This window comes from Aspergillus eucalypticola (assembly GCF_003184535.1).
Source record: "Aspergillus eucalypticola CBS 122712 chromosome Unknown BO83scaffold_8, whole genome shotgun sequence".
NCBI classification, from domain to species: Eukaryota; Fungi; Ascomycota; class Eurotiomycetes; order Eurotiales; family Aspergillaceae; genus Aspergillus; species Aspergillus eucalypticola.
Genome location: NW_020290282.1, coordinates 817,520 through 837,818, shown reverse-complemented (window position 1 = coordinate 837,818; position 20,299 = coordinate 817,520). Strand labels below are relative to the sequence as shown.

The 20,299-nt window shown below is 51.4% G+C and overlaps 6 protein-coding genes across 6 annotated transcripts; 2 read left to right on the top strand and 4 right to left on the bottom strand.

Moving 5' to 3' along the window:
* Window positions 1-1,138: 1,138 nt before the first annotated feature.
* Window positions 1,139-3,111, bottom strand: BO83DRAFT_407215 (MFS transporter; the record flags this gene model as incomplete). The annotated part of the gene is made up of 5 exons (XM_025533939.1): window positions 1,139-1,422; window positions 1,489-1,736; window positions 1,796-2,029; window positions 2,091-2,866; window positions 3,106-3,111. The coding sequence occupies 5 exons, from the start codon at window positions 3,109-3,111 to the stop codon at window positions 1,139-1,141; spliced, it is 1,548 nt and encodes a 515-aa protein (XP_025389780.1).
* Window positions 3,112-5,768: 2,657 nt separating this feature from the next.
* BO83DRAFT_377264 (uncharacterized protein) lies at window positions 5,769-6,220 on the bottom strand. Its single transcript, XM_025530941.1, has one exon. The coding sequence runs from the start codon at window positions 6,038-6,040 to the stop codon at window positions 5,816-5,818; it is 225 nt and encodes a 74-aa protein (XP_025389779.1). The 5' UTR covers window positions 6,041-6,220; the 3' UTR covers window positions 5,769-5,815.
* A 214-nt stretch (window positions 6,221-6,434) lies between these two features.
* Window positions 6,435-11,383, top strand: BO83DRAFT_377259 (uncharacterized protein). The gene is made up of 6 exons (XM_025530940.1): window positions 6,435-8,330; window positions 8,398-9,662; window positions 9,718-9,843; window positions 9,899-10,101; window positions 10,158-10,453; window positions 10,526-11,383. Exons 1-6 carry the CDS (start codon window positions 6,794-6,796, stop codon window positions 11,275-11,277), a joined length of 4,179 nt encoding a protein of 1,392 aa, XP_025389778.1. The 5' UTR covers window positions 6,435-6,793; the 3' UTR covers window positions 11,278-11,383.
* A 168-nt stretch (window positions 11,384-11,551) lies between these two features.
* Window positions 11,552-13,670, top strand: trr1 (thioredoxin-disulfide reductase TRR1). The gene is made up of 3 exons (XM_025535943.1): window positions 11,552-12,052; window positions 12,136-13,035; window positions 13,097-13,670. The coding sequence occupies exons 1-3, from the start codon at window positions 12,031-12,033 to the stop codon at window positions 13,276-13,278; spliced, it is 1,104 nt and encodes a 367-aa protein (XP_025389777.1). The 5' UTR covers window positions 11,552-12,030; the 3' UTR covers window positions 13,279-13,670.
* A 70-nt stretch (window positions 13,671-13,740) lies between these two features.
* On the bottom strand, window positions 13,741-17,701 carry aof2 (putative lysine-specific histone demethylase Aof2). Its single transcript, XM_025530939.1, has 2 exons — window positions 17,651-17,701; window positions 13,741-17,526 (listed from the first exon to the last, which is right to left on the bottom strand). The coding sequence occupies exon 2, from the start codon at window positions 17,245-17,247 to the stop codon at window positions 13,819-13,821; it is 3,429 nt and encodes a 1,142-aa protein (XP_025389776.1). The 5' UTR covers window positions 17,248-17,526; window positions 17,651-17,701; the 3' UTR covers window positions 13,741-13,818.
* Window positions 17,702-18,628: 927 nt separating this feature from the next.
* On the bottom strand, window positions 18,629-19,988 carry BO83DRAFT_397624 (TVP38/TMEM64 family protein; the record flags this gene model as incomplete). Its single annotated transcript, XM_025533201.1, has 3 exons — window positions 18,629-18,986; window positions 19,049-19,468; window positions 19,519-19,988. The coding sequence occupies 3 exons, from the start codon at window positions 19,986-19,988 to the stop codon at window positions 18,629-18,631; spliced, it is 1,248 nt and encodes a 415-aa protein (XP_025389775.1).
* Window positions 19,989-20,299: the final 311 nt, after the last annotated feature.

Below are 20,299 nucleotides of genomic sequence, written 5' to 3'. Positions count from 1 at the left end.
TCCTGGCATGATACATTTACCGGTGATTCCTGATTGAGCGAAAGTATATGACACTATTCCGATGAGTCCCCTCGGAAGTTAACTGTCCATAGAGCAATGTTGATCGATTGGCCACTCCAGCATGGAACCGCTGACTTCATTGGCCTGATCTGGAGCCGTAGGAATCTACTACTGACATCCTTCAGGATGGAAAAGAAAGGCCAGAATTGGGGGCCATCCGAAAAAGAGTCTAGTAGATATTTGCAAGCTTTGTCTTGGGGCCAAATGCCTTTGGAAACTGGACAGGGTCAATACGTTGCGTGGCTGGTCGGAGACCCCGGATATTGATATTTATGCAGAAACCAAACCTAGTACCCGTTTACCTACTTAAGTTCACATACTTCGAGAAGAAAACTTTAACAATTTCCATGAATGTAATATAAGTATGGAAATTCCCTCGAAGTCCCGGACTTCAAGGATGTGTGAGTTCTCACATGCATGAAAGGGTATAATTATCGAGGGTCTGTATGTCGGTTGAATGCGGGTTCTCGACTCGCAGTCCAGGCAGCAAAGAACGTCTAAAAATAAGCATTTCCAATATAATATTTCCTGGCAATTCATCGGAAAGGCCACCGGGAAGTGAACGAGACGTTACGGTCTGTTGGACGGTATACTCAACGAAGATCGTTATCGTCCTCCGGTGATCTAGACATCACCCAATTGGCTACACTTGGATATTGTAGGATGGGTTTGGTAGTGCATGTCTGACGTGAGGCGGAGATGTGCCCAAAGAAAGCAAAAAAAGAACTAAGCAGAAGTATCCTCAGTCAGTTTTTTGCAGTAATTCTCTGCAATGGCCACCACTAGATGAAGGATCGCCGGCGCAATCCCGCTTCCATAAGCATCTCCTACGCATCTCCTACGCATCTCCGTCGGCATTTTCTGGCCAGAGACAGTCTTGCCCGTCTGGACCGGGCTAATATCATGACGTGACCGCTAAAAAGGCGCATTAAACCGCCTCGTTCCTGCTGTAAGAGGCCAGAACTAAAACAGTCGTTTCATCCTATAGTTTGCTGGAGATAAGGGATCCGGAATTTGGTGGCTCCGAAGTGTTAGGGCTTATAGGATTTAGGATCGTCATGATAGGTTACAGAAGATTCTACTCCTCCTTTTTGCTGCCCACCTTTCCGCCGGACCGCAGTCCCACGAAACTGACAAAACAGACTACGATCATGGCTGCGAACATGAGCCAATAGGCCGCTTCGTAGCCTTTCAACAAACTGCCATCCGAGTGTGCCGTAACAGATCCAGCGATAACAGCGCTAACGGCTAGTCCGACGGAGTTACCAATCTGTGAGACGGCATTAAACACGGCCCCAGCCAGCCCTTGATTCTCTCCCGGATAAGCTTGCGATATTATAAGGTTTGAGACGGTAAAAAGAACTATTTCCAGATTAGTGAATCAGAGTGGGTTGCTTCATTCAGCCGTCATGTTCATTTTGAACTTACCATCTGGATGAAGTGGGCTCAGAAGCATCCCCACGAACGGCCCCCGCCAATATCCCCAGCTCGGTTTGACCAATGCCATCAACAGAGCAGAGATAGTGCTGATGCAGGCAGATACAAAGACTAATGTTCGTACCTCAACTTTATCCACCACGTAGCCCGTGACAATATTTGTGAGCGCCCCGACGATCACCAAGGGTAGAAACATCACGGCCGAGATGAGAGCAGAATGATGCTGGATGTTTTGGAAACTGCCCATACTCGTCAACTACTTGCCATGTTCTCCATAAAGAACAGAGTGTAAACTTACTAGAGTGACGAGAAGTATTGAAAGGCATTGAAAACAGCCCAGGTAAAGAAAACGATGATGCATGTGGAGGTAAACGTGGTGTTACGCCATATACTGTTGGGAATGAGGGCGGGCTGACCCTTTCGTTGTCGCCAATTCATCCAGGCGATGAATGCAGGAATGAGCACCAGTGAAACAACAAGGAGGGCAATGACGTATCCTGTGCGAATGTTTCGATAACTTCCGGAGAGTTCGCTGCAGGACACATCGCGTTAGCAAGATAGAGTCGAACGCGGGAGATTGAGGGAACACCTACGCCATCACGAAACACAGCAATGCCAGCGAGACACTAATGATGACTGCCCCAATCCAATCAATTCTTGCCATGCGCCTATACCACGGCTCTCCGTGGGGTTTGTTAACAGCGGGCAGCGCCCAGAAAGCCGTGGCCGATAGGACAGCATTGATGATAGCACTGATATAATATCCATAGCGCCATCCGATCGTGTCAGCGAACACACCACCAAGGATGAGCCCCAATGAATAGCCTAAAGGCTGCCCCATTCCCATTGATGCAAATCCAATGTTTCGCCTTTTTCCCGAGGGGCAACTGCGCGTCATTAGGCTAACTGCAGAGGGCAAGCACATTGCGATGCAAAGACCCAAAAGAGTCCGAAACGCGATGAGCTGGTTCCCCGTTTGTGCAAAGCCGCAGGCCAGCGTGAATATCGCATACAGAATACTCCCAGTTATCCATATCATTTTGTCACCCACTGCATCCGCAATGGAGCCGAAGAGCAGCAGAGTGCAACCTGCTGCGAGCGCGTAGACCGATGCGGGCCATAGTAGGATATCTTCGTCTAGATGGAGGTCGATCGCCATCTGTGGGAGGGCCACGGTTAGGATTCCGGATCCCATAGTATTGAGGAAGCTGACGCCCGTGAGGCTGACGATGGTCATATTCGCGCGAGTAGTACTGAAGGGCTTGGATGAAGGGGCCGTTTGTGCGAGTACTGCTTCATCGTTGGGTGTGCTTTCGGATGATGTAGTATGGACATCATCTGGCTCGTATGTGTTTTTTTCTCCTTCTGGCTGCATTGTGTGCTCCCCCCAGATGTATGCGTCTTGAAGTTGTATGGGAATTGACAGATAGAGCAGCTGTCATCCAGCGACAGCCACCAGAGAACACAGTCCAAAAAATGTTCACAGCTGTTTTAATGAGAATAATGATGGACTAGGCTATTCGGAGCTTAGTCTCAATTTGAGAGAGTCACTATTGCAGTGATATTCAGCTATTAATTAACAAGTAAGCATAACAAATTGGGCTCTACATCCATGCTGACATATTGTCCTTTTGATTCTTTTGTAATCAGGTCGGGTTCGTTTCCGCTTTGGATGAGTGTACATTGATCCTTCCACAGACGAAGGATCCACCAGCTGGCGTTTCTGCTAGGGGTTGCTATAATATGCAGTAGTATAACAAGGCTGACTTTTAGGGTTATCGCTGATAAGCAACTCTGGACTCCACCGCGGGACTCTTTCCGTGGTCTGATAACACTATTACTAGTATTGTCTCTGCCCAAGATTTTATTTAGTTAGCTAATCAATCTATCAGCGCGTATGACAAATTGAACCAACGGAGCGCGGAACAGAACTACAGAGGCTTGATAAACATATATTTGTCCAGCACCTCCGCCGGAGAAGCTCTCTATTTACTCGAATTCTTCTCGCTCGTCTGTTCCTTACACTACAGTCATTGATGTTCCAGCGTGCTGACGTGGCCATTCCAGAAATGTGAGAGAGCATTCGCCTTAACAGCGACTGCCTTAACTAGCACCTACTTACTCCCGGGACAATGCATATGATCACCCGTGCATATATATTTTAGAAAGAGAAACCATACATGGAAGGAACTCAGTCCTCCGTGTTCTTCCTCTTTGACCACTCAATTCTTCGTGTTGCATCCACTCATCAAGGAGGATCACAGGGAGAAACCATAATTCCAGTAACAGCGAGCAAATGAGCGACAAACTCCATTCGTTGTAGGAGCAGACCATCATCCAATTATTGATATGTAAAAGGCTTAGGTTTTTAATAGGGTAAACTTCATAGATAGTCCACCTTAGTTGCATGATAGAAACATGTCCTTACTGTAGGTGCACGGAAGCATGAGCGATGCATGGGTGGAATAGTAGCATGAAGCGTCTCGGCAAGACTATGGGGAAGTCCCGCGCGAACAAGATTATACATGTGATGTATCCGATAATGACCGTCTTGGGAATTTCCATTACTTTCTTGAATCCACTAAAGGCAAGATCAGCTTTTGCTTTCCACTCTAATCACTTCTGGCGTGAGATGGCTCCCACACCGCTCCATTACCCCAATCCATATGCTTTCTCTTCGCCTAGTGTGTTGTTCTGCTCATGCACCACACTCATGTGGCATATGAACACCTCTTTAATTATATAACTTCCTTGCTATGCGATCGCCTATTTCAGGTTTCTCACTATGAAGCTCCCTTGCTATGAAATATATTTACTTTGCTATTCTTGGCCTCTTGGAGCTCCAGCTTACGGGTTTTATGTTTTCAGTAGGATTCACGGTAGACCTAAATGTTCAAACACTGGCCCAGAGCTATCCAAACCCATTCCCTTTCAAGAGCTCCGACATATATCTTCTAACAGCCTTCCTCAACCTGAACCATCTATCTAATTGGTTAATATACTCACTGATCCATGAAGCGAAAAAAGCAAGCAGACCAGTCTTGTATCTAGCCATCAAATCTGACGACGAGACTAGTCTATGAAGATGCCACCTGTACCTCGGAGGGTTTTGCCTCTATTCGCAGACGAAACCGCCTTTACGGGATTGTGTGCATGGCCAGTCATTCTTTTATGGTCTAGTTAACTCACCATATTGTGTCAATAAGGCTGCACCAGAGCGTGCGACATTATAGCAAATCATACCCGATTTCTGATGCGGAAGCTTGAAACATGCCAGCCACAAGGGGGGAGGGGGGAAGAGTCGAACAGATGCTTTTGAAGATTCCAGTGCCCTAAGGATAAAAACCTTCTCAACGGTCCCTCTTCGCTATATGCTAACTTCTACCCCCTGCGCGAGTTGCTAACACCTGCCCTTAATGTAGTGGATCGAAACCCCAAGATAATCAGACAATAACCTTTTTGAGCAGCACAATGCCTGAATATCCAGGTTCAAACTTTCGGTCGCATGATTATCTCAGCTCACTACCTGGTCTCGAAAAGAATGTATTTGCGCTAATCTGACTCCTTATCCAGGGAGTACTGCATGTCTGATTGCTTCATGTTACAGCTTAAGACTATGTATGTGCCACCTACCCGCGTTTCGCAGTCCACGATGATCGGATATTCTCTTCCGTCCTCATCAGCTGCTTCTGCATCTACAAAGGGACTTGCTACTTGCTAAACATAGGGTTCGATATATTAGTCCTATATCGCCTTGTTGTCGACAATAATATCAGCTCGTTTCCATTCTCGCATTCTATGCCTCTTACTCGGTTCAACACTGACAAACATCGAAAAAAACTACCCGTGTTACTACAGACTAGTATATACTTAATCCTTAGTACGAGGGCTCTTACAAGGTGTACTGATGATGTATGAGGTTGGAGTGCCAGAGCGCTCTGGATTACCCCATTCGGTAAAACCGATTTACTGGGTCATGTGACAGAGCAAGCCTTGAACAACACAACGGAGACTACACTGGCATAACAACCTGAGAGTTCAGACAGCCAGAGAATTGAACTACACCTGTTAGTCACAAATGTAGCCATTGAGGTTCAATTAATAGTGCTGCTCGAGCGTTGGATTTGAGCAATGAGCACTGCCATCCAATGGTGGTGGTTCCAGTAAGGTGTTTCTTGCCAAGCCCGTGCAACCACCCGCACAGCCATAAATATGATGCAAGTGTCTAGGCTGCACAATATACTTTCATCCTCCATTCCTTGCTTGACTCTCACCACGATGTTGGGTGACAGGTAGGTGTGACAGAGGAGATCCATTGTCAATAATTCTCTTCACGGCTGGCTAGACTGACAACACTGTCCAACATGTACACGAGGCATTTTGAGGTGGCAGACGGGGCGACGTTGACGGCAGTAATTTGACCACACACCTGCCCAACGAAAACTAACAAATATCCTCTCAATGACGATCCATAAGACAACAATAGAACAAGAGTTAGCGGAAAGAAAAACGGCCGAGTCAGTGTGTACCTGGCAGAGCTCATGGGTGGACGCCCCGCAGAGAAGATAAAACAGGCGAGTTAGAGAAAAGAGAAGAAGAGAGAGGGCTGGGCTTTTTACCAGCCACCGGTTTAGATTGACATCTCCCCTCCGATCGATCGAATCCCCATCCCCATCGTATATTAGCATTACGCCTTTCGTTGGGCATTGTCCTCTGCCCCGTGCTCCCCTTTTTTTTTTTTTTTATCTTTCTTCTCCTCTTCGTCCTCTCCCCTCCCTCTACCTACATTCCTCACATTCCCTTTCTTCCATTCTTTCACCTCCCTATTGTTTCGTCGGCCCCTTTGCTTAGCGGGTATCCCGATTGTTTACTCCACCGGCAGATCTGTAGTTATACTGCATAGTACTTATATTATCTCCGACTTATATACCCCGAAACGTGAGGAAAAATACCAGTACCAAGGCAGGACTACTTCTAGGCTTCCGCCACCTGCAGTGCATACTTTGCCAACACTGCCTTCAACTGCAATGCTTTACTACTAATCGAGGCGTCACTCCGGTTTCTGATCAATTTGAATCAATTACAATCATATACTTCTATCGCCACTACTTCACGGGGTAATTGTTTCAAGTGGACCAGTTGAATGCGCCACAGTGACTACGTATCAACCGGACCAACGAAGGACTAACACCGATCCAAAACACGCCTTCAATTCATTCGCCGGCCAGAGCCTCCTTGAACAAGCGGAGCTGCTAGTAACACATTTGCTGCGTTTGCTGCGAGTTACACCGCAAACATGGCAACAGATCGCTTCCCCGCCCCTCCCACGGAAGCTCCCACGTATCTGCAGCAGGCGCCCACCAATGGTATTTATACAGCCCCGTCGCACAAAAGACAGCCGTCCCATGTCGTGAAGTCCGCTGCGCCGGATTACTACGAGGATAACGACTTTTACGCCAACCCCAACAATTCAAGGCCACCGCCACCCTACCCAGCCAATTCTAGCAGGGTTCAAAGCCACCATAGGTCGCGTTCACATTCTACCAGAAGCAAAAGCTACAGGAGAGACGTGTATCCGGAAGACAACATGGAAGAAGGAGAAAATCTCCCAACGCCGGACCGTCCAGTATGGTCTGAGAAGCGCTCGAAAACATCGGCCACGAGAGCTGACAAGCACGGCGCTGAGGCACACAAGGCCTCTTTATCCTCGAATAGTCAGCCATCCCCAGTAAGTCGGTCGAGCACGGTCCGCTCTGCAACCGAACAGCGACGGAACTGGGCATCCGATCGCTCGCCGCTCCAAAAGCTCGAGACCACTTATACGGGTGCGAGCAAGGAGGAGAAGCGGGCACGCGCTCTAGAGGCTGAAATGAAACTGAGGGAACGGATGAAACGGCAGACTGAAAGTCGCGCGACAGCAATGGCGCAGCCTTCTGACTCACTAGAGAGCGTGGATAAGAGAGCAGTCCCTGGACGAATGGCCGAGCCAAGACCAGCACAGGGAGCAAAGCGATCACATCATCGGCATGCGGCTTCTGAAGGACACACTGGATACAGCCCCGAAGGGCCAGACTCTTCCGAAAGAGCCAGGCCGCCTCGCAGCCGAATGCCACCTTCACAAGACGCCGCAGAGCGCGCTTTTGACGAGATTCAGGACTCCAATGGGGGTCGGCCAGACGGGCCGATGGCACGAACCGGCAACGCTCCCAGGCGAACAGTATCTGTGAGCCACCCTCCGCAAGGACCACCGATGGGCCCGCGAGCAATGAATCAGGGCAAACAACGAGATGCACAACCGTATCCACCTATTTCTGCTGCTCCCGACTCGGCGTTTCCTGATCAATCTAGATTGGCAGTCCCGGCGAGGAAGGCCGTTCCAATTCAGCCCAGCACCCGTGCGCCACCAGTTGCCAACCCGGCGGCTTATCAAACTAAGTCGCCCCCACAACTTATCCCGGAGAGGGGGCCTTCTATGCAAGGGCCGACTACCCAGCAGGGAGTGTTGAAGAATCCTACTGGAGCAGCACCTGCCAAGGCTAGCGTAGACAGTGGACTGGATGTAAACAACCCAATAATGCCTTCTGCTCCAGCGGAGACAAATGTGCCGTCTAAGCCCAAGGTCTCGTTTAACGTGCCCCCGCCAACACCTCCTCCTCTCTCTGAATGGAGGACTGCAGCTATAGCTAGGTTGGGAGCCTCTGATTTCGACTTCCAACGTTTTGATGCCGATCGGAGTAAGGCCTGGTGGGAAACTGGCGAAAGCAGCAACCGCAGACTCAGTCGGGCCCTGCCCAACAGCTTTGCCCAGAAGCCGTCTGCTCAGAAGCCAACAAGTAAGCAGCAAGAAACTAGATTATCAAATGCAAGGCTATCTGATTGCTAACCACGCATTCTATACAGGTAACAAGCGCTTTCAGCCATCAATCTTCTTACAAAGCGGACCTCTGCTCCGCTACGCCGGCTTGAAGCGGGTCCGAATTGATGGTCCCAATGGGCCATTTAACAAGGAGACCTGGAGAGGCAGTGTCCTGATCGTCACACAAGACTCACTCTCCTCCTATGAGCCGCGTCCAACGTTGAGGGTGTTTGCTCAGCCCATGGACCTTCTTGCTCCCCCGCCTGTCCAGGTAGGAGGGGAAGATTCTCAACTGGCACCCGAGTACGTTGACCCAACCGCAGGATTGATGAAATTGGGCCGGGACGGACGACCTCTGTATGTCAAGCCTGTAGAACATACTGCGGAGGGAGAAGATCTGTCATTTGTTGAAAATGACGATGGAATCTTCGAATTGTCCCCCAGTATTATGGACTACAGCAGTGAAGGTGTCAAACAGCCGGTCCCGGCCAATCGCATCCACTCCATGGACGGAGAGACTGCTGGAAGCTACAAGGAGATTACAGGCGCTCGTCTCTATGCTGATCCCGGACGGGACGTCACGTTCTGGAAATTCAACATTGAGATTGAGTTGGGCCCGACTCAGCAGCGGGTCGCGTACCGTCTGAATCATGGGCCGGCCCTAGGATTTTGGGTGCCAGCCAGGGGACAGTCAATGAACATCATGTTCCATACCGGCAATGGATTCAGCCCCGCAGTGGACTCCAACAAACTCAGCGGTCCGGACCCTCTTTGGCGAGATGTCCTCAATGAACACCAGACCCGTCCTTTCCACGTCATGATTGGTGGTGGCGATCAGATTTTCAATGACAAGGTAATTGCGGAAACCGCCCACTTCCAGGAATGGGTCAAGATCAAGAATCTGAGCGAGAAATATGAGGCGCCCTTTACTGCAGAGTTCAAGGCAGAACTGGAAGACTTCTACCTGGAGAATTATGCCTCTTGGTTTTCGCAAGGGTTGTTCTCCCTCGCCAACTCCCAGATTCCTATGGTCAATATGTGGAACGACCACGAAATCATCGAGGGATTCGGCTCCTACCCGGAGGAATTTATGAACTCGCCCGTCATCTCGGGACTAGGCAATATTGCGTTCAAGTACTACTTGCTTTTCCAGCATCACAGTGTTCCCGAAGAAACTGAGACCGAGGAGCCTAGCTGGCTGCTTGGCGCTAAGCCAGGACCGTATATCAACCAACGCAGTCGGCATCTGTTCATGTCGCTGGGTGACGGAGTAGCTTTCCTCGGTTTGGATTGTCGAACCGAGCGGATGGTAAGCATTTGATGACACGTTAGGTACTACTTTGATGCTAACAGTGGAACGCTAGACCGACGAGATTATTTCGGAAGAAACTGGAGAACTAATCTGGGATAGGTGCCATCAGGAGATAGTTCGAGGTGAAACTCGACACTTGATCGTGTCCCTGGGCATTCCCCTGGCGTATCCACGAGTGGTATGTCACTGATTCCGGTCTGATCCCCATCGCGCTATGCTAACGTCTTTCGCAGGCCATGGTCAAGAATATTCTCAACAGCCGTAAGTCGCTTGGAAAAGCAGGGCTTTTCGGCGGTTTGGTGAACAAGACCGGCGCCAAAGTCGAGATTTTCGATGATCACTGGACGTCTAAGCGGCACAAGGCTGAGCGGACATATCTGATCGAGGACCTTCAGGATCTTGCGGCAGAGAAATCCGTCCGGGTGACCATTCTAAGGTAAGTGCTAGACTGCCCCTGCAGTGCAGGATATATCTAACCAAGACTGTTTTTAGCGGCGACGTGCATCTGGCGGCGATCGGCCAGTTTTACTCCAACCCCAAGTTGGACGTACCCAAAGACCGAGATTATCGATACATGCCAAACGTCATCTCTTCAGCAATCGCTGACATGCCCGAGACGGAAATGATATCCGACATGCTCAACAAGCGCAACCGCGTGCATCATATGGACACCAACACGGACGAAGATATGGTTCCCATCTTTACCCATGATGTGAATAACAAGCCCCGGAACAACAAACGGTTGCTCCCACGCCGAAATTGGTGTTCTATTCGGGAGTACAAGCCTGGTAAGTTGACCCACATTTATTATGGCGTCTTGAGATGACTGTATGAAGCTTCGGTGTCTGACCGATTGATAGGCACCACGCCACCCGGAACGCCGCCCGATGCCCCAGCTGAAGAAGAACCCCGACCCGCCAAGCTCAAGAGAACATTGTCTCTCACTCGTGGGGAGAAGCCTCCCCGGACCGGGCTCCTGCGACGACTCTCCGTTCGGGGCCCGCCTCCCACCAAAGACTTCAACCTGGGAGAGGCACCACCTGCGCGTCGGATGAGCATGGACGGGGCTTTCCCGACCGCAGACACAGATGATGCAGGTGAACCCAAGCCCGGCCCGTTCCTGCGACGACCCACCAACCTCAGTCAGAAGTCCAAACGGGGTGATGATGGGCTCGGGGCGTTGATCAATATGGAAGGTGGCCTGGCTATCACGCTTAATCTCGAGCTAAATCCCAAGGATCCGGCGGGGATCACGACGCCATACAAGTTGCTTGTGCCAATTCTACGCTACGAAGACATGGAGTACGATCCGCCTGCGGCATCGGTGCCTAAAGGGTGGAAGAAATGGCTGGGAGTGCGACGCAAGAAGGCCGACAAAGCGCCGGTGGAAGATACCGACGTCGAGCAGGGCATAACGGATGAGGAAGATGAAGACGATGGGTTTGATGACGAAGATGATGTGCGAGCGAGGTTCGAGATTGCTCAAGGAGGCGTGTTGCCTCCAGAGACACTGGTGCCTGTGAGTCCGGATGCGGGAGAGATGGGAATGGGGGGAGAAGAAGAAGAGAAGGAGGTGCCTAAACGGAAAAAGTGGTTTGGGCGATCCAAATAGGAAGAAGAGAGGTTCGAGATGCTTTCTGATGAGTGATATGATTCCACGAGTGACGACTGAATAATGTATTCTTTATTTAACTATTCTTGTTCCTATGATATGATATGATGTGATGCTATTCCGGACCCATTCCATTGATAACTAAATGACATAATCGGGTCTCGCCCAGCCCGGTTGGTAAGCAAATGGTGCACGTGACCGGGTCTCGCCGCGAATGATTTGTGAGCCAGTCTTTCTTGCCCTCTCAAGGTCTTCATCCACCCTTTCCTGACTTGTTGAGTCTGTTTTCTGGTTCCTTCGACCTTATCAATCAGTTCCAAAGGTGCGTCTCAATAATCACACCAACATCCACCTCTCTCTCTCTTTTCTCTGCCCCACTCCGTTGCAATTCTGCGCTTCCCCTTAGCTAATCCGTGCCGGCCAGCCCTTTTCCCCACCCCTCTTCGCCTCTCCGTTCTGTCTGTCTGCCCAGAGATAATTCATTTAACCCCCCTCTTCGCTCTTCCGCTTTCTCTCTCTTTCCTCCCCCTCCTCTTCTATTCATACTTAAAAGCCAATCGCTTTCCCCCTTTCAACACCGCCAATCTGTTTTCCTCCGCCTTTCGTCGTTTTCCCTTTTCCACCCTTCGTTCCTCTCTTGGATTGACTGCCGCCGCCGCGTCGTCCCTGCAACAAAACTCCTCGCCTTCGGCCTCCGTCCTATCCAATAACCTCAAGGCGCCCCTGCGCGTCAATTCCACTTCAGCCTCCAGAATGGTGCACACCAACGTCGTTAGTAAGTGGATCCCCATTCTCATTGGGAAATAAATATATGGCAGCCAAGAAAGAACGATGGAAGAATCTAACCGAGTTACACAGTTATCGGCTCCGGCCCCGCCGCCCACACTGCGGCCATCTACCTCTCCCGCGCCGAACTCAAGCCCGTCCTCTATGAGGGTATGCTGGCTAACGGCACCGCCGCCGGCGGTCAGCTTACCACCACCACCGACATCGAGAACTTCCCCGGTTTCCCGGACGGCATTGGCGGTGGAGAGTTGATGGAGAACATGCGCAAGCAATCCGTTCGCTTCGGTACGGAGGTTATCACCGAGACCATCACCAAGGTCGACTTCTCCCAGAGACCCTTCAAGCTGTGGACGGAATGGAGTGACGGTCCCACCGACGAGCCCGCTCACACTGCTGACGCCGTCATCATCGCCACTGGCGCCAACGCTCGTCGCCTCAACCTCCCCGGTGAGGAGAAGTACTGGCAGAACGGTATCAGCGCCTGCGCCGTCTGCGACGGTGCTGTGCCCATCTTCCGCAACAAGCCCCTCTTCGTTATCGGTGGTGGTGACTCCGCCGCCGAGGAGGCTATGTTCCTGGCCAAGTACGGCAGCAGCGTCACTGTCCTTGTCCGTAAGGACAAGCTCCGTGCCAGCAAGGCCATGGCCAACCGTCTTCTGTCTCACCCCAAGGTCACCGTCCGCTTCAACTCCGTCGCCACCCAGGTGCTCGGTGAGGAGAAGCCCAACGGCCTGATGACCCACCTCAAGGTTAAGAACGTCGTCTCCGGCGAGGAGGAGGTTGTTGACGCCAACGGTCTCTTCTACGCTGTCGGTCACGACCCCGCCACCTCCCTGGTCAAGGGCCAGATCAAGCTCGACGAGGATGGATACATCGTCACCCAGCCCGGCACCAGCTACACCAGCGTTGAGGGTGTCTTCGCTTGCGGTGACGTCCAGGACAAGCGCTACCGCCAGGCCATCACCAGTGCCGGTAAGCTTCACCCCAACCCCCGCATATGTGTCAATTGCAACCCACTAACTTAAACTCTCAGGATCCGGCTGCATTGCCGCTCTCGAGGCCGAGAAGTACATCGCCGAGCGCGAGTCTGGCGAGGAGCCCGCCACCTCCACCGAGAAGGCCGCCGTCAAGCCTGCCACCCAGGAGGTTAACGGTGAAGTCAAGCAGGACGGTCAGGGCGCCGCCGCCGAGTACAAGTCCAACCCTCTGCTTTAAGCGATTTATTTCCCTCTCACATCATCGCCATCCCTATACCTCCCAATCTTCTTTTCCCTTATATTTATTCCCCTCCTCTCTATTATCTTATCTAGACCTGGAGTTTTCATTTAGACCGACCTAGACGGATCTGTCATTGTTATGCTCTAGCCAAGGTGGGGCCATGGCTTGTTTTGGTGTGTTTGCATTTTCATTTATCCTGTTACCGTGACGGCTGCTTTATATATTAGACTCACTCCAGCGATTCTGTTGTTTTATTTGTTCTGTGATACACGGAATTGTTCTTTTTCAAAGACGGGGTTTTTTTTCGATGATTTGATCGGTCATCATCCTCGTCGACGATCTGATCTCATGAATGTGAATGTGAATACAAAATAGAGTAGGAAGACGTTATAGAGTAATTTTTTCTTTTACACATCTTTTTCTCGTTTATGGTCTAAAAGGGTCATAATCATACAAAGGATGCAGTTGGATGGGTGTTAACCGTGTTAGGTAGGCTAGGAGGGGAATGTAGAAGAAGGGTAGTAGTGCTGAAAGTGTTTATCGAGCACTATCTCCTGAAGTGCCATTCGTGGTCGCTGTAGCTGGCGCCTCTGGCTGACTAGGCAGCATAACAGATCCGGCAGCAGCAGCAGCCCCGTTAATACTAGCAACAGCGGCATTGGCATCATGCGAGATCAGCGAAGGGCCAGACTGGTTAGCACTCGCAGACTGATGGAAAGACTCCGAAGCAATGGTTGTACTTGGTTCCTGCGACGACGCAGGCTGTCCCCAGTTTGCAAATGGATTCGCAGCACACCACCGATCCTTGACCTCGTACGACTTCTTCTCCCATTCCGCATTGTCGCGACGCCAGGTATCCCAGATCTTCGCATTGGCCTGTCGATTGACCTCTATCTGCTCCAAGTAGGGTCGTTTCACCTCCTCGCTGGCCTGGCGCCACATGAGGCCTAGCGCTTGACGGATCTCGTCGCGCGCGGCCTTGGCGTTGGGATCGTTGGTTGCGGCTCGGCGGGCTTCGTCACACTGCGTGCGACATTTGCCCCAGTAGTCTTTCTGGTACAGTAGGAACGGGTTAAGCGCGGTGCGTGCTGGTCGTGGGGGTGGCGCCCCCAGTTCCTCGTAGATGGCGGCCCACATGGCTTTGTCATACGCTTCCCGATGGAGTGCCTCAGGTGTTGCATTGTTCGCCGTTGCATCAGTGGGGTCGAGTGATGGTCCCTTGCTGTTTGTTGAGGGAGGTTCTTTTCGCTTCTGACCTGTCGTCGCTACGGGTATGCCAAGGTCGACAGCTTTGCCTTTCTCCGGAACAAGCGGTTTGGGCACGTCAATGGGGCCCAGAATGGACTCAATAACCTCAGATGCAGCCCGCAGTCCGGATAGGTATGCCCCATGGACCGTAGCAGGGTGAGTGCCGCAGGTGGCTTCTCCGGCAAAATGCAGGTTGCCGATTGGCTTGGCCATCAGGTCATAATCGCCCGGAAGTGCTTGCGCTGCTACATACGAGTAGCTCCCTCTAGTGAACTTGTCCGTACCCCAGCGAGTTATGATGGTCTCCAAGGGGTCTGGAACAGCCACATGCTTGAAGACATTACGCAGCTGACTGGTCACTTCGGCGATGATTACCGAATCTGCTGTATTCTCGGCTTGATGCGCGGCGTCACCAGCCATGAGAGCAATAAGGACCGGGAGACCAGTGGTCTTCATGCAGTTCCAGAATAGGTAGAACCGGCCACGATTTGCAGCATAGTCCTCCTGCATCATACTGTTTCGGTTGCTAGGTTCACGCAGAAGCCCAAACATATCACGCTCCGTGTCCCAGAAAGGCTGATCAAAGACTAAGATCACTTTGTTCATAATCCCGAAGCCAAGTCGGTCAATCGCACCAACTTTCCAATCCGGGAGCGGAGGAGAGAACTGTATCGAGTGTTGTTTCAGGACGCCCAGAGATCCCGTAAAGACAACCTTATCCGCAACGAGAGACTCACCATCCTCGCAATGAACCACCGTCTTCTGCTTGCCTAGTTCTGTATGGCCATAGGATATTTTGCTGACAATTTTGTTGGTACGGACATCGAGTTTTGTAGGCAGCGAGAAGAGCCCGTACGGCAGTTGCTGATATCCACCGATCACTTGTGAGTGCTCTCCCTCAAATTCGTTGCCCATATCCTGATCCCACCCGGAAAGACTGAGCTTGCCAATGTTCGCCGCATTTGCGTACTCCAAATTAGCCATATGCCAATTCAACAGTCGCATGTCTTTCGGGGTCAATGGGAGCATGCGCTGGTACTGTCGCACACCATCATCCATCACGGCGCCTAATGTCGGGAACGGGGAGGCTTTAGCCACATTGTCCAAATTGATGGTCTGGTTCACTGCAACCCCATCGTTTAAACTCCAGCCCATCGTTTGACAGGCAAGGCGAGCTGGGTTTTCCTCGCCGTTGTCAGATTCGGCCAATGAGGCCCCGGCCGGTTTAATGTCGGCGGTTTTGTGGCCAACACCTCGCCGAACGCGCTTGGCAGGAAACAGAAGCCCGATGGTCCCAGCAGCCCTGGCTTCTTCGTACTGTCTTATTGTAAGGCCGTCGCTAGTGGACACATCACGTCCGGAATCGATAAGATCCCGGTCACCTTCTGCTGTTGGCACTATCACGGACTTGTGGCGATAATTCCCGGATCGGTCCAGTATATCATTGTAGAGCATCTCGTCTGTTGCGTCCCGCGCTTCATCCACCGCTGAGCCATCTATATCGTAGATTGTAGATATGTCGCGCAATAGATGGTAGGGAAGAGCCAGCTGGCCCCGAATAATCTGGTCCAAAGGATTTCCATGGTCGAAGCCGACAATAATCTGAGCGCCCATTTCAGCCTTGGGAACTAATCCTGGAGCTAAGGTAGAGGACTGAAGGCTTCGCAAAGGATGTGAGTAGATACGACCCCCGATCCTGCGTCTTCCTTCTAGTACTATCACACGGGGCGATGTGAGCGGGTCATGATAACGGTTGAAGAGGCCTTCCAAGTGGCGTGCACACCCCAGACCGGCCATTCCAGCCCCGATCACAACAATCACAGGCCCATCCCGCCGTCGACCCTTCTTTGGGGGTGCCGGAGAGACTGGTATCTCTATGCAGCCAAAATTGATGTATCCATTGCGCACGAGAAACTCGTAGGCAAACGATGCAAGGTTCATCCAGCGATAGTCCTTTGCACAACCCATGGCTTCCTCCTTCGAAACACTCAGCATAGGATTACGCGTCCACAAACGCAGAATGCCGTTTCGAATGTTTAAGTAGACAGTGACATGGAGATGACACATGTGATCTTGGAGGAGTTCTTGTTCCTTCTTGTGAAGCGCGAATGGATTTAGTCGGGACGCATACGCCGCTGCCACACATTGTTGAGCGTAGACTGCAGCGGGCATCCTGGGAGGTATCGAGGAGCGTGGCCGGTACATCGCCTGTATGGATCCATTGTCGACACCTTTGTTGTAGGTCGACGACGATGTTGACGAAGACATAATATTGATGGTCCTAGCTGGAGATGTTGACGTCTTCTGAGTGGGATTGGGGGGTAAGGCCTGCGTCTTTTCCAGATGATTGGAAGTTGCTGGGATCGTACTAGGAATATAAGACTGTGGTGTTTGGTCTGCTGCCTGATCGCGATCCTGCAATCCCCGGAGAACGCCATTGATTTCAGGGATATTTCCCCTTACGCCTCCATTAGGAGTGGGGTTAGAAGGTAAAATTCCATTTCCATTTGGAAGACCCCTCGGATATACGCCTTCAGGCTGCTTTGCAGGAAATTGAGAGGGACCCGTTGCAGCGAAGGCTTGGCGCGGTGCCAGCAAAGGGAAAGAGCTTCTGCCAGCGGTATCCAAATTGGTGGGCACATGATATTGGTCCAAATGATTGCATTCATAGCCATGGCCATCTGGACCTCGAGTCCCCACAGCTGCGGCAGATTTCATTGTTGCTGGTAAGCGAGCAGAAGTGGAATCTCGACAAGTGCCACACTCTCTGAGACTGTAGGTATATGCTTGTAAGGCTTCTGGAACCGATAGCAGAGAGCTCACGAAACCAACTACTACGCTGCAAACACGGCGACTGACTGATTGACTCTATGGATACCCATTTCGTGAGGTGATGTAGAATGTTAATGCTTAGCCTATTCATCCATGGCGAGCTCCATCACGATCAGTCCCTTGGATGGGTGAAGAGAAGCCCTGGACCAGGGATGTGAAATGTATCTTATCTTTCAAATCAAGTCAGCGGACCACTCGATATCATATATGATTTGCGGGTGAATACTGGGGAAAGTCCAAGACAAGTAGTATGCATGAACCTGACACAGGCAATGACCAGTTGACATACATGCCGGAGTGGAATTAGTGGCTAACAGGACATCAGGTCCTTCGCCTGCGAATCCATCACGTTGGTTGGCTTGTTTCTGGCACCGGCGCAAACCCTACTAGTAGTAGGACGAGGAAACCGCAGGGGTATCTGAGTGGTACGGAGAGTAGTAGCGACCGACTTACCGGTAGGAAGAGAACACCGCCGCCTGAGGGGTGGATATGGAGACAACGAATCAAGGGGGGAAGAGCCACGGTGCAGAGTTAGAAGGGACTCGGAGTCAGTCCAAAGTAGACGGATGATCTTGCATGATTGAGGCTGTCGGAGTCGAATAAGGGAAGGAAAGTCGGCGGGAAAATCGGCCGAAACCCCGCGTAATTTTCAGTCCGGCCAGCCATTACTTTCGATACTTTCATTACATTCCTGCTGGCCGTCTTCGTGTGCCATCGTCAGACTGAAGACTCCTCGTCCATCTCCCCCTTTTCTTGCTCCTCCTAGTCTTCCTATAGGTCCGTCTGATCTCGCTAAGAGGACCTCGGTGAGATGCTGCTTTGCGATCTGACCGTTTGCCCCCAGCTTTGTTCGCGCTCCCGGATCCTCCCGCGACACAAGCGTCAAGGTGGACCTCCCACTGCTTGGAACGTTGCACTCGTCACCACCGTGCGAATCTTCCAATCCTACGCCCGGTGGCTTAGAGAGCGAGGTCTCCAGTAGTACCCCGAGAATTGCCTTACTGATCAGTCAACCTACCTGCAGAAATTCTAAAGCTACTCTGTACAAGTACTAACACAACTTGGTGTTCAACAGTCGAGGCATAGCCAGAAGCAGGGCTTCTTATGGGCCCCACGCCTAATTATAATATTTACGAAACCCCCAAAGGGAATTTATAAACCGTCATGTCCATCCGGAAAAGTGTGCTGTCATCACTCGTAACCGCAGATATCTATCACGTAGCCACCAACGCCCTCACTATTGACTGTTCCGGGCCAACCATGAGCCCTAGGGTTTCCGCACGTGTGTATGTAGGGTATACATCTCCTCATGGGCCCCATCACCATCTTTGAAAATATCTGAATCGTTGTCGGTAAATTCATCGCGATAAGGGGAGGCTTGTGTGCGGTGGGGGGAGGTCTCACTGCCACTCTCATCGTCAATCGCCAGGTCGACATGGTCGTCGTCGAGGTCGCCGAATCCGATGCGCTCTTCTTCATCACGCGCAAGAAGAGCGGCCGCGCTGTTTACTTCGGGATCCTCGGAAAAGGCGCCATGGGGACGATGGGCAGCATGGTCAGTTTGCAGCGAGCGTCGGATGTCCTCCCTTTCTTTCGCTTCTAGCTCTTTGGCCCGGGCCAATGTTCTTATCCAAGTGCGTTAGTCTCAAAGGCTTGGGTCAATGCAGGGAGGCATCTTGAGTCTTACCTTCTATATATATACAACCCCGTGAAGATACCAATGCAAATAGAGACGATAATGCTGCAAATATTGACAGCCTTGGAGCCTGCGCTCATCTCTTCATTGTTCTCCGACAAGACGCGCAACCGGTTACCGATGAAGGCTGGAACCAGCAGCTTCGGCGAAATGAGTGCCGTGGCAAGCCCATACGTCAACGGTTGAACCGTGGGGAAGGTTGAGACCGCCCCATTGCATACCGAGTAGGGCAGCGGGCAGAGGCGGATCATGCACAGCAATTTCAGGCCGTCATACTTCAGCGTCAGCGACAACGCTGCGAATCTCTTGTCGCGTTCCATCAACCGGTGGACGAATTTGGATAGGATTGTCCGAGACACAATGAAAGAACAAGTCGACCCAAGCACAGTCGCGGAGGCATAAAGAAGCCATCTATGAGCGGTGTTAGCCCTCTTGCACATCAATGCAAACTCTTCACTCACCCTTTCCAGATCCCAAAGATGTAGCCCGCCATAGTTCCAAATGTGGACCATCCAACCAACGGCGGAAAGGAGACAAAGAAAACACACAACCACAGAACCCCGTAGGCTAGAGGAGAATGCTCCCATTGTGCCGCCACGGGTTGAAGCCAGATGAAGACCTTCCCAGTAAAGACAAGAAAGCCTATTCCAAGGACATTGGCCAATAAGAACGCGGACACCGCCCCTACCCTTTGCCAGAAGTTCATCTTGCGCCACGATTCCAGGAGCTGGTGATATGACTTGGTTGCTCGGTCTACGATCTGATCTCGGAGGGTAACGGGTCGTCCGCCGGAGATACTGGCTGAATCCCGCCTCCCCGGTGCCCTTCGGCTCCATGGCGGATAGGCCTCATCCTCCGACGGAGATAGAGGTTCTGGGGACGAGGTCGAGACGGATAGTGCCCGGGCGGTGGATGAGTAGTCCGCAGGCATCTTTTCAAAGGGGAATTTGAAATCGTGGTCGAGCGTATGATCCTAACTTGATATTCGATATGCGGAGTCAAGCTCGGCTCGATGTCGAGATTGTGTGAGGCGGATGAACGCCTGTGCAGAGAAATGGGCCGACGGGCGCAGACCAGTACGCGACTTGGAGTTCGGCAATGTGTGAATGTTTGAATGCAACGCTGTAGATGTTCAATAGTCGTTCAGTTTGGCGATGCGCAGTTAACAGCAAGGAGGGCGTAGCTAAGCCCTCGTATAGGGACGAAGCATGAGTGGATGGCGAGAGAGATGGTAGAGAGTGA

What these genes read in the sequence shown, in the direction of transcription:
- BO83DRAFT_377264 (XM_025530941.1), bottom strand. Translation starts at nt 6,040, where the DNA reads ATGAGCTCTGCCAGGTACACACTGACTCGGCCGTTTTTCTTTCCGCTA.
- BO83DRAFT_377259 (XM_025530940.1), top strand. Translation starts at nt 6,794, where the DNA reads ATGGCAACAGATCGCTTCCCCGCCCCTCCCACGGAAGCTCCCACGTAT. An exon ending in CCCTGGCGTATCCACGAGTG is followed by an intron (nt 9,844 to 9,898) that starts GTATGTCACTGA and finishes CGTCTTTCGCAG; the next exon opens with GCCATGGTCAAGAATATTCT. An exon ending in GTCCGGGTGACCATTCTAAG is followed by an intron (nt 10,102 to 10,157) that starts GTAAGTGCTAGA and finishes GACTGTTTTTAG; the next exon opens with CGGCGACGTGCATCTGGCGG.
- trr1 (XM_025535943.1), top strand. Translation starts at nt 12,031, where the DNA reads ATGGTGCACACCAACGTCGTTA. An exon ending in GGTGCACACCAACGTCGTTA is followed by an intron (nt 12,053 to 12,135) that starts GTAAGTGGATCC and finishes CGAGTTACACAG; the next exon opens with TTATCGGCTCCGGCCCCGCC. An exon ending in CCAGGCCATCACCAGTGCCG is followed by an intron (nt 13,036 to 13,096) that starts GTAAGCTTCACC and finishes TTAAACTCTCAG; the next exon opens with GATCCGGCTGCATTGCCGCT.
- aof2 (XM_025530939.1), bottom strand. Translation starts at nt 17,247, where the DNA reads ATGAAATCTGCCGCAGCTGTGGGGACTCGAGGTCCAGATGGCCATGGC.